Genomic DNA, 18,540 nt, shown 5'->3' with positions numbered 1-18,540 from the left:
AGTGTCCCTAAATCGAAGTCTCGGTGATAAATGTTTGAAGTCCCCTACAGGCTGAAACGTAGCTTTCACTGTTGCCGATCTTGTCTGTCAAAAATCAAATAGGAGATCGGTGCTGTAGATTCTTAGCATTAATGTATCTTGGCCAACCACAGAGCTTTATCCAATGAAGATGTCCTACAATTATAACAAAATATATATTCTTAGATTATTATCAGAGCTCTTGAGGACTTTGTCTATGCATGGACAGGAATTGTGCTCTCAGGTTGCCCAGGATTTTGAAACTCTCATCCACAGTGTTTCTGCCAGTTAAGATTCAAATGCTTAATTCTCCTGACAGAATCAACAGCAAGCAGGTTTCCTCTTGAAGGAGGATACAGCAAAGCAAAGTACTTACAACTTGTGGTTTGGTGGTGGTTGCGTAGCGTGGAGTTGGCTGAAATAAGTGAGAATGGTTATTTCAAAGGAAGGGTGAGGTGTCATTTATGTAATCAGCAAGTCGTTGTGTTTATAGAAAGGCAATCTTTATCAAATGTATTAAGGCTGGTGTTGCATGCTGTAATACACTGCATTTTATGGTAGCTTCCAGGCTCCCATTTTGGTTTCCTAAGCTACATCATTTTAAATGTCTTCCAAAAATCTCACTGAAACGTCTCCAGAAAATCAGATCCTTTCTGAATCTAGAGTGCGAACGTGAAAAATGTGGACTCAGTATTTCCTGTGGAGCCCCATCTGGACTAGCACAGCAGCTCTCTGTTGGCTCAGGATAATTGAGTGGTTTCCTGACTTGCCCTCGGAAAGGAATCTTTACTTGGATAATCCCTTTATGTCTTGGGTTGCATTTTAATTTGTCTTCCATTTGATTTTCATATTTTATTTCTTGTTTTCCTGCCCCCAAACTAAAAGTTACTGATAGGCAGTAGGTTTGTGTTTCTTGCTGTTATTTTTGAAAAGACAAAGTAAAATAATTTTGGAAGGCAGCAAGTGCTTTACATATGTATATAATTTTGTTGGTCAGATTGTCATTATCACAATATCTTTTTACTAGGGGTATGCACCGTAGCTGAAATGTCTGTGGAATGTTTTGCTTCGTACAAACCGAATGTCGCATTTTACTATTTCTGCTGATGTCAACAGAATTTGGGTCATTAAGGCTTGGCCATGGAATCAGCCTTATTTAACGTTTTTATTAGTGACCTTTGCACTAATCTTCAGGTGATGTAGAGTTGTGAGATGGCATCAGTACAGAGGAGGAATAGACTAATGTGGGAAGAAATTATTATCTATGTAACATTAAATAGAGGAATATATAGGGATCATATGTATACAACCAATAACAAGAATTTTTGCTAGAAACGTTTCAACTGGAGGAACCAAAAAGGAGACACACCTGAGTCCTTTGAAGGAGGAGAATGAGTTATTGTCATGATATAGTCTTGAGTAAGGCAAGAGCAAGGAAAGGATATTTGAGGGGAGGTGGTGGGCAATGTGCTGGTGAGGCCACCCTGGGAACAAGTGTGCATTCTGCTCAGCTTTGACAGGGCCTGGAGCTGGGTGCTCGCCACTCACAGCAGGAGTGATACAGCTGTCCTGTTAAAAAAGGGAGCAGGGAGGCAGGCTGCCCGCCTCTTGTTTTGCTGGTGCACGCTGATTCTGCAAAACCTCCTGGGAACAGGAGTTGGAGTGTGTTTCCCTTAGGGCTTCTGGGGTGCATAAGGTATTGGAGCTAAGCACTGATCCAGAAGATTTTGTGTCTCCCATATTTAAGTTGCTCCAAGCACTGTTAGACTGAGTATTAACGGTTAACAGGCTGCTTTAGCAGTGGCGAAAGCCCCTGCCTTTCCATGTGTAATGTAGCATCTCTCTCCGTGGAACACGCTTATTTCAGTATGTTTCAAGGATGACGTTCAATTCAAGAACACAAATCCAAACCGTTACAATGACATTATGCAAGAACAACCACTTTTCAGTGATGTGTTGTCTGTGGAGCATGTTAGAAGTACCATTTCTAATTTCCGTGCTCTGAGCGCTTCGAAGGTGGTTTCCAGAGAATTAATAAAAAGTGTACCCATATTTTTGGGGTTTGTTATGCAGTGCTATGTTGTGATATCTTACAATGTTATCTAGTTGGGCTTTATGTGTACGTTGTAATACTCACAAGGAAACTGGGTTTCTCTCTAAACTTAAGGTTCCTGAAGTATTGGAAGTTTTGCTTATCAGTGGCAAGAAAGAGACTGCCCAGTAGACTTTTAAACAGTTACATGTTTTGACCATTTGAAATAGTATAGATAATTTTATTCTAGAATAAACACTGTAATGGGACATGAGTAGTGGATTAAATAGCAACAGGTCTTATTTGGTCACTTAGATGACAGGCAAAGTGGGGGGAAGAGAAGGTATTATGCAAACGTATTGATGGAAACAAGCTCCCACAAAAGAAATGGAGGTGACTGGAATGTGAGAAGGAGCCTGGCTGTTACCTGTCTGTCTTATCAGTGTCTGTGGTTGATGATGCACAGAAGGGAAGGGTACTGAAGTGGCCGTTGAAAACAGGTGACAGTGCAAGTAAGTGATCAGGAGAGTTAAATGGTGCCTCTGTGAATTGCAGTTAATTCTCTGTTCTACTCTTGGGACCATTCTCTTATGGTTACGCTTGGAATGATTGAAGATGTGGTACTTCTGTTCTCCAGCAGTACCACCTCTAAGCTACCGGTCTAGTGTAGGCAGACAGCAGGAGGGAAGCAAGACAACTCTTAGTTCCAGTGCAGACCTACTTTGCAACCCCTGCCCCAGGCTGTGGGCTTTTGCTCCCCAGGCACTGCTTGAGAGCTTTATGATGGGAGAATCTTATTGAGCAAAGCCAGGTTGTTCAAGAATCTGCATGTAGACAGTAAAACTCACCTCCTCTCAATGACTCTAGTGCCAGCTTCTCCATAACACAGAGCTATTGTTTTGGATGGTGAGTATCGATGACTTGCATCTGCTTAGCTTTGCAAGCCTTCAAGTAACATGCAATACTCCGTCAGGTATTACCAAGTCTCTAGTACATGCACTCCTGTCCTGATTGTACTTTTATAATTTCAATTTAGCAGTCTTGAAAGCTGCTTTACTATTCCTGGGTCATTGATAACCCTAGTGTGAAAGTATCCAAACTGTACACCTGTGTGTACTTCTGCACTTCCCAAAGAGTGAGTCAGGCTTCTCTTTCAAACAGTACAATTAGTGTTTCTTTCAGGAAATACCAGTTTCCTCTGGTGTTTATTCCAGTCCTCTGCTTCTTTGAATTGCAGATGCAGAAAAATAAATAAAAGGGATTGACACGCTTCTATGCAGGAAGGAAAACTGTGAAACCTAAGAGGGATTCCTTGATATATCAACCATGAGCTGGCAAATATATCAGCCAAGAACTGGCATATAGCTGTGACAGCTTCAGATAAATTCAGGCCAGCAGTATTGCCAGTGACTGATTTGCACTGCGATTAACACGATGTGGGACCAGCATTCTGGCCATGATGGGAGTACTGGAGACGTCAAGTGATTTTTTTTTTCCCCTCCAATCTCCCAAATGGGAGATTTCAGCTCCCATTTCTCTGTTTCCTTGAGCAACACAGCTAAGCACAACTGATGCAGTGGACAGACACGGTTGTCACTCTTCTCACTACTCAAGGTACTAGTACCTTGAATAAAACCTGAATTGTTCTCCGCTACTGCTCTGGCACTTAGCTGGAGAGAATTGCTGTTGGATGAAGGAGGAAAGAGAGATCGCTGCCTGCTTTCTCTTCCTTTTCCTTGTGCTGTGAGCTTTGACAGCATTCTCTGGTAGGGGTGAAGGGAAGGAGAGCCAGAGGCCCAGTAGGTGTGGTGTAGGGCAATGCCTGGGAACAGTATTATCAGAGAGGTACAAAACATGATTTTTTGATATATAACAAGTGATTGTTTGGTCCTGCCTGTATTTAGACCTGTGTTGCTGCTGTTGAGTATATGTGCCCTATCTGCCATTAAATCTTTGTCTTCTGGAAAGCAGTGAGTCTTTGCACAAAACATATTCAGATATTATATCTAAAATGTAATATGGTTTATGTTATATTTTAGGTGCAGGGCTGAAGCTTCAGAAGTCTGTTCTTCAGGTAGCCTTCCAGAAGGAGGTTCTGGAGCTGTCAGGCTTCCTCTTAAATGCAGAGAAGAAAGGCAGAGCCTGAGTCCCACTCCCAGAAGTAAAATATTAAACTCTGCTGGATTTCCCATCTGTACTTCCTTATCTGTATTTCAGTTTCTCATCCAGCCTAATAAGTACTATTTAGCTTAAGTGTATCTTTCAGAAAGACATCCAGACTTGCCTGAAGACATCAAGTGATGGAGAATTCACCACTTTTCTTAGTTAATTAATAGAGAGGAGTAGTTGATGAAAGACTGATTTATTCACTGGTTCAATTGCAGCTGGAGAATTTATTGCCTGTGGTTGATGTGAAAAAGCACTGCCTTTATTTCTGAAAGAGCAGCAATGTGGTAACTTGGTTTGGTAAATACTTGCATTTTAATAGGATCTACTCTAGAAGACACACTAGCATTCCTAATATATGGTAGTTACTTTTCTGGAGATATAAAGCAGAAGTAAACCACCATGGCTGGTAAGTTGTGTCTAGAATGTTTTTATATCATCAGACAAATAGATAAACATTGGAGAACTTTGTTTTGAGCATAAGCCCAGAAAAAACCCCCGACTCTAACCCAAGAATCCTTAGCCTCATGGTATTAAGTTTTCATAGGTACCACATCACATGGAGTGTGATGCATGAGATATGGTCACCCTGGTATTCCAGCTACAGGTAAAAGGAACTCTTGTTTTTCACGTTATATGCTATTAAATCTATTTTCATGAGCACGCGGTATCTTTGTGCTTCAGGATCAAGCTACTGGTTGTGATTATTACTCTGATAGTGCTTGATTATAAAGTTTCCATTGCTTCTGTTTAAGTGTTTACTTTAAGAATGACTAGTATTTTTTTGTAACTTTGCAGAGTACAGATGCCAATTCGAATGTGAGGAAAAGAACGAATGCCACAGTACAGTCCGAAGCTGATGGTGGGAGCCGAATTGACACAAGGCACAGCTCCATCCAGCCTCCCTCTGTAGCTCAGGGGTCTTCTGACATTACACCCCACTCCCTTTCTGCATCAAGTCCCAACCCTTTCACACGCATCAATGCATCAGAGACTTTATCTTCAGCAAGAGCTACCCCTCCAGCTCCTCCTTCTACCCCAATTTTAACTGGATTTGTATCCCAGCATGCCACAGCTGGATCCCCTTCCATTCAGCACTTGCTTGGATCTAGACTGGAGCAGATTCAGACCACCACACCTAATACATTAGGAGCATCTGCAAAGCCATCTGCTGTCACACCACCTGCTCCCCCCGCCTCCCACTCTGGCACGAGTAAGATAGACAAATATGCACGCATTTTATTTCCTGTTACCTTTGGAGCATTTAACATGGTCTACTGGGTGGTGTATCTATCCAAGGATACCATGGAAAAATCGGAAAGTCTAATGTAGTTTTGCTGCTATGTAGTAGTTCCTAAATTATACTCACATTTGATGCAGAGTTTCTTCTTTTGAAACTATTTAAAAAGGTCAATAATTCTTATTTATAAAAGCTGTGTGCTACTTTCCCATTGTAAAGGCTGGAGTTATTGGGGATAATTAGTTAACTCCTACCAGAGTGACGGGTAACAGATTTGTCTTCCTCCCTTCAGCTAGCAGTGAACCAACTCTCTTCAGACAAACTACCCTGGCAACACAGAACTTGCCTTTGGGAGGAACATGCACCCCAAACAAATCAAAGGCAGAGGTGCACAGCTGTGCAGTGGAACACATCTTGACTGCTAGGAATATGCATGTTGATTATTACAAATCCCTGAGGCACCCAGCACTGCTGTCGGGACACAGCATTGCATTCCTGGAGTGCAAGGTCCATGTCCTGAATATTTTGACAGTGCTTGCTAGAAAAGGACTTTCCCTGCTAGATTAAGATTGGCAGAATGGGGGGAAGAAAATGAACAGTGGAAAAAAAAAAAAAAGAGAGTCCAGCCTGGGAGAGTGCAACTCCAGAAAAGTTATGCAAAGGAGTTGTAGAGCTCCATATATTTTTATTAAGTATTATTTTGTGTTGCAACCTGGCAAATTCTCACTCCAAAATAAGAATGAGTGAACCTTGTAAAATCTGAAATCTGATGTAATTCTCAAAATTGGAGTTTTTTGTTTGGTAAGGTGATCTTAATTGTGTGATTCTTCTTTGACCTTGCTGACCAGCTTGAGTGGATTTATTTCTAAATTACATCCATTGTGTCATTGTGGTAGATGAGGACCAGGCCCACAATGTTCAACTTTTTATTTGAATTCTTTGTTTTTTCTTTGGATGCTTTGGGGTTGTGTGTTTTTTTTTTTTTTTTATTTTATTCCCCCCCCCCCTGTATTTTTCAGTCACACTCCTCTGATTTCCTTTGAACACATATTCCCCACCCCCCTCAAATAATGTTGAGTTGAGTTAAATTTTCAACGCAATTTTAAAAGTGGCTTCAAAATTAAGCAAAACAAATTTTCCTGTGCTTTGATAAGGGTGGCTATGGCACATCTTTGAGTGAATGAGAGACACCCTTTTGTGAAGGAATGCTGTGACATAAATAAGAAAATAAAGTTTCTAGGTGGAGCCTGGGCAAAAGAAAAGTTTATTTATGATCCATTTGTTTCTCTTAAACTATGGCATAGATGATAGGTGCTTTACTTAGCAGCTCAAATTGCAATATGCAAGCAGGCAACTTTATTAAAGAATCGAATAGTTTAAGCCTGATAGAAATCTTGATCAGAAATGTTCTTTTCACCAGAATGGGTGGAAGATATGCTGGCAATAAATCTAAAAATGTGTGTACAGATCCATCTGGCTAGGCAAATGGTTAGCATTTCTGTGCAGGTGACAAGTAAAAATCAAAGGCCAAATTCTCAGCTGTGATCTGGCTGTGCCTTTATAGGGTCTGGACTAATCCTTAGCTTCAGTTGATTGCAATAGCAGATTGGTAGCCTATTGTCAAAGTTTTATGCTGGGGGGCAGATCAGGTGAGTGTTGGGTGGTTCTGTACCCAGGTAATGATCAAGTGACTGATGGAGACCACAAGCAGCTGGGGTAATTGAGAACATGCATGAGACTGCCCTAGACTATGTTGAGACAAGAATCAGAGTAAAAAGACCCCATGATGGTGAAACTGTGACTGTATCTCTGTGCCTCTTTCTGTCTCTCCAAACCTTTTAGCCAGTTCATGGCTGAGAATCTGACCTTTAATTTACAGGACCTGGGAGACTGCAAGAGATGTGTACTACAGCGTGTAGTATGCATCCCAGGCTGCTGTTTCGTGTATAGCATTGGACTGTCAGTGATAGAATGCACAGGATGTGGGAATGTCTTACATGACTTTAGTATGATGTAGTGATGTAAACAGTTACCTTAGTCTTTTTTTACTTAAGTGATGCTCTAAAAAGGCCAGGTATGGTCCTTTCCTTTTTGTCTTTTACATCTAGAAGACGTCTGAGGTTACAACACTCCTTAGAAAACCATTACATGTGCCATAACACAGAACTGGAAATGGAGCACCCATGCAAGGTGTCTAACTGCAGTAGTTTGCATCTTTGGATATATCTCTAGTTGCTGTAGCCGTCTCTTCCCTAATTTGGTCACATTATTGCAGATTGTCAGAATAGAAGATAGTATACAAGAGGTGGTTGGTTTATTTTGTTAAGCCAGAAGAAACAAAGCTAATCCTCTGGCAATTATCATAATTGCACAAATGATAAAATATTTCTAGTATGAAGAACAATGGCCTTCTGTGTTGATACCCTAGTGCTTGCACCAGAAGTTACTGAAATTACTCTTTGCTTTCCTCTATGATGAAAACCAAGGATGTTTTCTCTCAGGCAGAGCTTTAAATGATTCGCTAGAAACAGCTGTCTCTTCCTTCCACCCATCCCCATATACTGATTGTATAATTAGCTTTTTCAGTGCATTGTTCAGTAGGATCAACACTGGTTCAGGCTATTTGACTAAGATCAATCTAAATGTTCTACTTGGATTCATTTGTAGTTCCTGTTCCATTTTAAAGACTTATAAGGAGGAAAAAAGGGTCGCAAAAATTAATAGATTCCAAATATTTATTTCTATGCTTCCGTTTTGGAAGAAATGATACCACAGAAAAAAAAAATCTATTTTTAATCTGTCAGTGTATTTCTGAAGTACCTTCCAACACTTGCATGCCTACATTCAAAATGAGATTAAAAAAAAAAAATCTCATTATGAGTCTAGGACTAATTTATTGTACTGTGCTCTATTTTTGTGTTACAGCATATGAAGAAATTACCATAACTAGCTTTCCAAAGTACCTGTGGACAATGAAAATAGGAACTTATTGTTAACAGTGCTTCTTCGTTATATTTAATCTCCTTGTAAAGTGATCAGAAACAGTAAAGAGCCTGCAGTATACTCAGTAATACTGGCAGGTTCTGAATACTGTGTAATTCAGAAGCACAAACAAAAGCAGGAATATGCTAAATATAGTGGCCCAAATGTTCAACACTGCTAACTAAAATCCTAAGGGAGAATGTTGCAGGTGTCATTTCAGTGACCAAATGGCTTATTAGGGATGGGTTTGAGTGAGATGAACTCTACAGGAGCTATTTTTATTTTTTTTTTCTGTTGGCTTTGTCGAACAATCTTTTTTTTGGCAGTACCATAGTGATTTAAATCTAACCAAACACTTCAGATAGTCATCTCTCTGAACAGGAAAGGAAACTGGATAGAAAGCCAAAAAACCTTACTGGGAAACAGAGATAGATCTCCACTGACTGCTGTTTCCTCGGAGACTTTGTTACCAACAGCAAAACTCCCACAGATTGCAGTGATGCAGCCCCAACCACTAACTCAGTCATTTGAGAAAACCAGTTAAAAACTCGGTTCAGGAAGAGTGCCTTCACAGGAACTGAAGTATATTTTATAGTCAATTGTGAGCAAGGTCAAATTCCTATCAGCCCACTATTAAAAGTTTTCACTGCAATTACGAAAATAATGAAGCCAAGCAAGGTGCCAAACCTAGAACCCAGCCCTCCATGGTGACCTGAGCTCTTAGAGCTCACCAGCAGAACGGGAGTCTGTTTCTCCTCCTATAAAAAGGACTCGTCTCCATCAAATGGATGTTGGTGGTGCATTTCTTCTCCCACGTGTTTTTTACGGGGGAAAAAAGCAGACTTTGTAAACTGTTTAGTCATCCACTCTATATTACCCTATGATCGGGCAAGTAGACCATATGATAATTGAATGAAAGAGGTAAATAATTTAATAAGGAATGTGATTATAGCTTTTCTATTAATGTGAGCTAAAAGTTATTGATTACAGAATATTCAAGTGTAGCCTTTGGCATCTCATCATTTTTGTCATTCAGGATGGACCTTGCAAAAAACTGGGGAAACCAAGTGACTGTATTTAATAGGATTTAACCAGTAGTTCTATAGAAAAGTGAATGAACTCAGTGTTTCAATATGCACAGAATAGCGTCTCCTTTAGCTTTCTTGCGTATCTCCTGTATGTCATTTGTCTGCAGCGTACCTTATGCTGCATTACAGTGTCTATGTGCCATGTGAGAACATCAGAGTATACAGTGTATATTTATCCAGTTTATTCAAAGCCTAACGTTCCCATCTCCCTTGTGCTATTGGAAGTGGAGGGAAGGCCAGAATGGAAGAAATGACCACACAGGTTGTGTAAGAGACACACAGTGGCCACCTGGGACATTTTCCCATAGATGCTACAGATTTCCTAGGATCTTTCTCGGTGTGAGAAGCTGGAGCACACTCTCCCCCTAAATCCCAAAAGCTTCCAAAAGATCTATTTAGAAAGCAGAGTAGATTACAGACTTTGCACACTGAGCTCCAGAACTTTTACTTGACCCAAAAGATTTAGGAGGAAAGAAATTTTCATTAGTTTTTCCGTGTCTTCCTGGGACTTGCCAATAGGGCTTGACCGCAGTAAAATAGGTAGGTGTTGTGTGGCTAGCACTGTTGTGAATTGCAATACAGACAGCTGACAAAAATTTGCCCTTGCTTTTATTTAATCCTAACATTGGATAACGGATTAGGAAAATGGCAACTGCAGTGTTGAGAAGGCTAGGTGAAGTATAATGTTTACTGATGATATGGATAAAGCCAAGGATGATCGAAGTTGTAGAAGTATTACAGAACTGCAGAACTATGCAGCAGTAAGTTTGTGGCAGGTCAGGTGGGAAGTGGGGAGGATAGGAGGTGCTTCTCTTCATGGTCTGACAAGCATAAAGCAATACAGCATAAAGTTGGAGGAGCGAAACTCTATCAGTAACATTTCTTACGCAGTGAAAATCCAAAGGGTAAATAGCCTTATGGAGGTCAGTATTAACTACAGCCCCCCACCTACAACTCCCATTAAAACTAGGAAAAAATCCAGGAAAAAAGAAACCAGTTAAGTGACAATAGCATCTTTTCTCCCCAAATATATTTTTTTATTTTTTCAAGACCTTATATTTCTTTTACTGTGTAGTTCCAAGGTAAGTTATTTATATCATTGTAAGGACCTGTACTGGTATCCACTGAAATCAATGTGTTTTTCATTGACTTCAATGCACTTTAGACAGGAAATTTACTGGAAGGAAAAATGCACCATTTCGAAAGAGTCTGCTATGCAATAATTTGTACAGTCTTCATTTGCAGGTCTCTTCTCAGAGTCAAGATGTAACTTTTTTGGAGAATATGAGTGTGGTGAGCAGTTTCAGCATGTTCTGAGTAAATCAGACTCTGAAAGTAAGTTTTTGCTACATCCCAAGCAAGTGAGAGTAGTGTGAAGTACATAGCACTCTGAAAAGATCTCTCTTTGCTAGTGTTACGTACTGTGTTCTTAACTGGAGGGAATGAAAAATGCAATTATTGTAAAACTGGTAGGATTTGTAAAACATACTTTTGTTTTCACATGAATTAGACAATGCAGTAGGTATTTATTTCAGAATGGACTAGCATTGCCATCTAGTCCATAACTTCAACAAATATCTTTTAGAGTTTCTTATGCTTTTTATCTTATTCCACTAGAAAGGACTTCAAAGCAAACCAGTTACTATCCACTGCAGTTCACTACATTTTTTGGTCATAATTCTATTTTCATTTTCTTGTGCAAGAGAAACTGAGAGCGTGATGGGTTCTTTAGAATAAAAATAACAGCAGCAAAAATAAAAAGCCTTGGAGATTCCCTTTTTAGAAAACCATCCAAACTCCAATCAATTATTGAATGCTCTTTTTAAATAATAGCATAGTTTTAGCATTTAAAAATACTAACGTGATCGCAGTCTGCATATATATATGTATGTATGTATGTATCCATTCAAATAATATGAATTCCCTGAATTGTAAGGGAGGCAGGCTCAAGATGCACTTGCAAGCAGTCTTGTTTTGAAAGAGTACTTTTCTGGATGGAAAGCACCATGTGAGGTAGGTATTTTTTTTATTATCTTCATATCTCTATTTTCAAGAAAAAGATTCCAAGGAAGAATACAGTACTACTGAATTAACCCTCAACTAGCACAGAGATCTAGGTTATTTCCTGCTGATAGTCTCACTGTTGTTGATCTCCTTCAACATTTGCTGTGTGTTTTTGTGAATGTTGTATCTGCATTGCTGTTAACTGACATAGCACTCTACAGATGATCTGATGGCATAAAGAAGCATTTAAAGAAATAATCATTATTTGTGAATGTTTTCATCCTTGGAAAAAACTTAGCTGGAGGTTGGTAGAAGAAGCAGGTGACAGTGTGAAGCACTCAGCTGGACTTCTGAGCTCGATGCGTTACAAAATTTAGTCGAGTACTGCTTTGTCTTACCTCATCATCTTGTGCTGGTGGCTCGTCTCTGTGGTAAGTAAAGATGCAGAAGGATGGAGGACTCAGAAGTCAAGAACATGTACAAGTATTTCTTCAAAGTAGTTTCAAAGTATGAGATAGTTAACCTTGTTACTAACAGTAACTTCACAGTCTGCTTTACATTTGCAAGCTTGAAAATCTCCTGGTAGGATGTACCAGGTTCGTCAAATGAATAATAACATACTGTTCATAAATAGATGATTCTGTATGTACATGCATTTAATTTTTTATTAATTTGTGGCAACATTCTCTGGCACCAGACCAGTGGTGGAGATTTGAGGAGTTTCACATAACCAGAGTTCTTGTAGAATTACATGAAAGTATAATTTTGTTTCATAGTTGCATGTCTTTGCAAATCCATACCAGCAGCATATTCATGGTGGAAATGAATCCACTTGTGCAAAATCCTGGCCTTGAGTATTTAACCCATATTTGAAGGGCTCATGAAGCATATTGGGCAGGGCAGGACTCAGGGCATGTTTGCTCTAAGAGGATTCTGGATTGGAGCTGGCTTATGTCCTGCCATCCTCTGAAGCAGTCTGCACCAGACAGACCACAAGCAGAATCCATGTGGGTTTTTTTTTTGTTTTGATTTTTTTTTTCTTAAAGACCGTGATCACCGTACTGTAAAACTGTAGTACTGGTGAATGTGGTGCTCCCTCCTTCTTCCTTGCTCTCTTGCTTTGTGTGGGGGAGAAGTATTTGTATGGTTGTGGTGAGCTGGCTGAAATAACTTGTCTAGCTAAAACCCGTTTGTCTTGTCTTTTGACTGGTTAATAGCCAGCAGGATCAGTTCTCTGATCTGGCTGCCTGTCCTAGTGCTGGTACAAAGGAGGTGATGAGCAGGCTGGGACTGATGTTTTGAGCTGGGTTAAAGCTGGTGTGAAACCACAGCCTGAGGATTCTCATCCTGCCTCCACTGGCATTAAAAGAGAGGTGCTCTCAGGCTTTTTTGAACCTCAGGTGCCCTCTGTAGTAATTTTTCCTCTGCAAAGGTGATTTTGTGAATTACATCAATGGCAAATAATGGAGAAAAAAATTATAAGCAGGCCAGAATTTATGAAAGAGCCCAAATCAATAAAGTTATTTGAAGAGAGAGAAAAGGAAGAGAAGGGAAAACATGAGTAAGGATGAAAAATTTAGTTTCTTGCTACCAAGCAGTTATTTTAAGATATGTCCTATTAGAGGTACTAGAACAGCATCTGGCAGGAAACAGCCTAGAAATAATTATTTCTTCATTATAAGTATAATGAGAAAGTAATAAAGAAAATAAGTTGCTAATGTCCTCTTAGAAACATTTGTGTTCTATTGAAGATGTTTTCATTAAAAAAAGGTATTTTCATTGTCAGCCAGGAGAAATTAGGAAACAGAATGGTAAGGGAAAAAGATTGAGTTTTATTAAGTATTACTGTTGCCTTCTGTTTTAGAGCATTTCTCAACCAAAAATGTAAACAGTAACATTTTTTTAATCTTTCTGGGACTCCATATATTTAATTTTCAGTAATGAAGCACTTTGGAACTTCTAGCATTTAACTTGCTTTATGTTTAATAAGAGACTGAATACAGAGATTGCTGCCTCTGATTTAATTCAGTTATAGAAGGAGAGGGGAAATAAAAAAAGAAAAAAGCTTTCGTTACAGTAACAGCCAGTTTTTGGAAGTATCATGCCTTCCTGCTAAATCTGAAGACTTCATTCCTGTACCTGAATTCGTGGGAGCTTTTTAGTGCTGAGCGTTTCTGATAATCTGCAATACTACAGCTTGTGGGCTGCTGCTGCATTTAAAGTAGACATGTCTGAAAATGTACATCCACAACCCTGGCACTTGCCCAGTGTGGATCCCGTGAAAGGCAAAGATGCATTTGTAACCTACCGTATGGGTGCATGAGAGCTGTTATGTTGCTGGTGTGGGAGAAGATAGGAATCTATGGTCAGAAATAGAAGGGAGGAAGGAGAGTGAGACTGCCTCTTTCAAAGACAGTGCAGATCTTATATTGGATTAAGCCATTTACGAAAATGCCCCCTAACCTCTTTTCCAAGTAGGCAGCTTAGGTACCAGCTGAGTTCAGTGTGGAATTTGACTGCGAATCCTGCCTGAGGATCAGCACAGTTAATCTGTCCTAAGGTTTCTGATGCTGTGACTAGAAGACTGGAAAGATGTGAGCTAGCAGCTGGTGCCAGCTGGGATACATCCATGTTGCTCTGCATCCGAGCTGTACTGTGGGGCATCAGGGTCCTTGGTGCACTGGGGATGGGGTGGGAAAGGCTTTCTTGGAGTACAAAATAGGACAGAGTGAAGCTGAAAAAAACTCTTCCTTCAGCTGACCACTGCTGATACTCACTGTAACAGCACTGAATATCCCAAAGGAGGACCAAGGTGTATTGCAGTCTTCTCTTCTCTTGTCTTCTTGCATGTCGGCTAAATGTTCTGATATGGAGAGTGGTGGGAGTAACAAGTACATGTATGGTAATGAAACAGAGCATGCTTAGTGCTGTTGCCTGGTAATCACCCACAGTCTCATGCCAGCAGTTTGTGGGCCTTCCCAGAAGCAGAACTACATTGCTGAGTTTTTCTAGGTATAGTTATTATGCCCCTACCACTTCTCCCGTAGCTTAAACATTGGAAAAGGGGTTTTCTCTTGGATGCTGCCTTCTCCATTTTGTTGCGTATTCATGAAGAAGAAAATCAAGCTGATTTTTTTTTCTCTAGTCTTGTTTATTTATTTTTTTTTTAAAAAAGAGGTTTCCTCACCTACACACATGGAAATCACGAGCTCAGTTGCAAACTTTGGGAAGATAGCAAACACTTCTAAGCCAACTTCAGGAGAACCTCTATGATTACTAAAAAGACAGCTTTTGTTTTCAGATAAAATCTCTCATTTGGAGAGCATTTAGTTACAACTTTTTAAATGAACTGTAGTTTATAAAAATATTTTCTCTTTGCTGAAAATGTGAATATTATTTGTAGCCATTTCACTTAGGAAGGTAAGACACAATGAATGTATGTGGGTTTTCTGTTAAGCTAGTTAATATAGGTCATGGTGGGAAAGATGCTTAGCCACGTGATATTCAGTAGTGTCGTGGTTTAACCCCAGGCGGCAACTAAGCGCCATGCAGCTGCTCACTCACTCCTCCCTGGTGGGATGGGGGAAGAGAGTTGGAAGGTTAAAAGTGAGAAAACTTGTGGGTTGAGATAAAGACAGTTTAATAAGTAAAGCAAAAGCCACGCATGCAGGCAAAGCAAACCAAGGAATTCATTCACTACTTCTCATCGGAAGGCAGGTGTTATGTGCTGACCATGATGTCACACGGTGTGGAATATCCCTTTGGTCAGTTGGGGTCAGCTGTCCAAAGTGGAAGCTGGAAGTGCTCTTCCCAACTTCTTGTGCACCCCCAGCCTACTCACTGGTGAGGTGGTGTGAGAAGCAGAAAAGGCCTTGACTCTGTGTAAGCACTGCTCAGCAATAACTAAAACACCTCTGTATTGTCAACAGTGTTTCTAGCACAAATCCAAAACATAGCCACATACTAGCTACTATAAAGAAAATTAACTCTACCCCAGCCAAAACCAGCACAAATAGCTATTTTGTAAATACATGGATTGTATTTTTTTTTTTTTTTGTTTGGAGAATGTGAAGATGTAAAGAGAAGGTGGGAGAATTTTGTAGAGAGATGTAAAAGGGCTACTTCTCACTTCCTGTCTGGATATAATATGCATAAATATAGTAAAATCGGGTAAGAGAAAATACGTGAATAAAAGAAAAGACCTTCTTTGATCTTCACACTCTCAGTTGTTCTTACTAAGTACGCAAGTTAACAGCTTTCCTGTACCCTTCCAAGTTTTCCCTCTGCTGTGCCATGGGGGGAAGTGCAGAAGGCAATGCCTTTTCAAACAAGACCTAGGAATTTTTAGGTTCAGTTCATTAGTCCAGTCAGGAAGGCACTCGGTCAGTGCTGGCTTTGCTGAGTTAGGAATGTGGTTTCGTAGGTCTAAATTTAGTCCTGATGGAGCAATCTGTTCACAGTAGAAGGTATCCCAGTTCTGGGTAAGAACAGCTGAGGCTGGAGACCATTAGACATTTTGCTGAGGTAAGACGTGAGAGTTGAATTAGGCTTAAGAGCTGCTCATTAGCTATTTAAAAACCCCTAAGTGTACAATCTGAAAACACACTTCAGTGTGTCCTGCTACTTTTGCACCATTTTGATTTGTTCTGGACCTGTCCCTGGCTTTGCCCCCTTGCCTCATGGCTGAGGTAGGGGGTAGCAGCTGCTGGAATGGTGCAGGATTTGCATGCCTTCCCCTTGGCCTCGGGCTCTGCTCTGTGCTGAGCATCACCAGGGTGAGCAGCAGAGCTTGGGCAGGGAGAGGGTGTGTGCCCGTGCTGGTGGCAGATAAAACCTGACAGTCAAGCAGCGAGGTGCAGTGTAGGTAGAGTTGGAGTACCGAAACAGTGGTCTGTCTTTAAAGATTGTTGCGTGGGTTTCAAGATCCAGTGTTAGCGCAGTGGCATAAAGCACTTTGGATGCTTGAAATACAAGTCAGTTGTAGAGCAAACAAAAGATTTTCTAGTTTCTAGATTTTCTGGACGAGTGCTAGCACTGCCAGCCTGCTCATGCTGTGTGCTGCTGTGGCAAGGACCATTTGACTTGGATGTATATGAAGAGTGTTACATCACTAGCAAATATACAGAGCAGCGACAGTCTGTTAAAAGCCTGGCTGCAGACACAGTATTTACTTGCTGGTAATAAGTAAATAAACCCCTTAATAGTTGCCTCAAGTTCCTGCTTCTCACCTTTACCTACCGCCCTTGCGCTCTGCCAATCCTGCCAGTTCTGATATTCCAAATTGCTGAGGCACTTCTGTGAGCTGTTAAAATCAGTCCATCTAACAAATGATGTGGAACATCCTTTCTCTTGCGCTCTCAGCTTACAGTGGTCAGAGAGGCAGGCCGAGAGATACTAACTTCTGTGCTAATTCAAAGTGTAATAGCTGTACCACCTGAGGAACCAAAAGAGAAAGGAAATTTCTACATGATGTGCAGCAGCTGCTATAGCTGTGTGTAATTTTTAAGCTGAAAAAAGTAAAAAGCAAGAAGGTTTACTTGTATTTTAATGAACTGCAAGCTTTTCTTTTCCTGTGAAGCCCTGTCCATTGCAACCAAAGCATTTGGGTTTAAGCTTAGACATGTTAAGGAATACTCCCAGTGAAAAATATGAAGCTTTTTGAAGTATTTTTATCTTTGTTTTCTGTAAAAGCCGTGGCATGCAGAAAATACACACTAAAACAGCATAGTAGAAATGCTTCTTTAACACCCTCTTAGGAAAGTCCTAAATCCCCTAACTTCTCCATCAATAATTTACTACTTTTGCAATATGTGACTGTCATAGATAGATACATGTTGCAAGAGTTTCTGTGCCATGCCAAATTCTGATGTTTATCCCTTTGTATTGACTCGTACATGGGGAAAAACTGAAAGGAAATCAAAGCAAGGGAAGCCTTGGATTGAGTTCTTTTACACTATTCTTCGTGCACATTTTTGTTGCATGGAACAATGTGGCTGGGAGGACTGGAAGAATCAGAGGTTAACTAAATTATTTGAATGCATATATTCAATGCTGGTCACCTGACTATACTAACAAACTTAAAAGGTGGTTTGATAGCTCTCAACTTGTTTTGCTATTGTGCAGCTTAACTGTTACCTTCCTGTATTATGAACATCTATGTATTTGGAAAATAAATCCATCTTGCAAGAAAGATTGTGCAAAAAATTGTTCCTATTATACTCCAGTGTATATTGCTGATGTCAAATAAAATACAATTGTGAGAGTTCTTAAACAGTTGTCTTTCTAATTGTGGCTTGAAGCAGGAAAAGGAAGGAGTAGAGTAAACTTTTTTGATATGGATCCTCCTGGAGTTATTTCTGGAACATGGATGTTAGCTAAATGATTCAATCAACCTGATGCATTATATATGAACAGATAAAGGGTTAGGTTTTGTCAGCAATATGATGAATGATAATTTGTTGTATAATTTATTAAGATGGCACACCAGTCTACTGATGTATCATTGTTATGTGTCTCACTATGTTAACAAGCTAAAAGCTAAATAAATTACCTTGCCTCTCTCACAGCAGCAGAAACAAATAATACACGTACTAGCAGTGCCCACTTTATTATTTTTTTTTATTCCTCTCTGGTAATCTAATAGCATTTATTCCTTGCCTTACCTGCCAACAGGCCAGTTGTCAGCTGCTCTACTTCTTTACACGACCTAAAGGGATTTTCTAATATTCTGTGCTTGGGCCTGGTAAAGCTTCCATGCATTAAAAGGCATAGACTTGCAAAAACTGTTTCAGTAAGGATGAAAAATACCTAGCAATAAATATGTGTAGAGAGAGATGTATGGGGAAATCATTTCAGTATGCGCGATGGCCCATGCAAGGCAGGGAGCGGGGCACCCTCATTGCTTTTGCTAAGTGTTGGTAGGACTATCAGATCTTTTCGCAGGCTGAGATGAGAGCTGTCAGAATGGCTTGCAGCACTGCAAAGGGCTGTAATTGCTACTTGCTTCAGGC

General features: G+C 40.1%; 1 protein-coding gene across 1 annotated transcript in view; it reads left to right on the top strand.

Moving 5' to 3' along the window:
* The window catches only part of GABRA4 (gamma-aminobutyric acid type A receptor subunit alpha4), a 50,329-nt gene extending 32,477 nt beyond the window's left edge, over positions 1–17,852 (top strand). Inside the window, exon 9 of the mRNA XM_087736259.1 lies at positions 5,015–17,852. Within this exon, the coding sequence (XP_087592385.1) occupies positions 5,015–5,548 (534 nt within the window). The 3' untranslated portion in view covers positions 5,549–17,852. The remainder of the gene's footprint in view (positions 1–5,014) is intronic.
* The last annotated feature ends 688 nt before the right edge of the window (positions 17,853–18,540 follow it).

The sequence above is a fragment of the Nipponia nippon genome, unplaced genomic scaffold (assembly GCF_047370975.1).
Source record: "Nipponia nippon isolate SJK-2023a ecotype South Korea unplaced genomic scaffold, ASM4737097v1 scaffold_6, whole genome shotgun sequence".
Lineage (NCBI taxonomy): Eukaryota > Metazoa > Chordata > Aves > Pelecaniformes > Threskiornithidae > Nipponia > Nipponia nippon.
The sequence above is the reverse complement of the archived record's forward strand: the minus strand, read 5'-3'. Positions and strand labels throughout refer to the sequence as shown.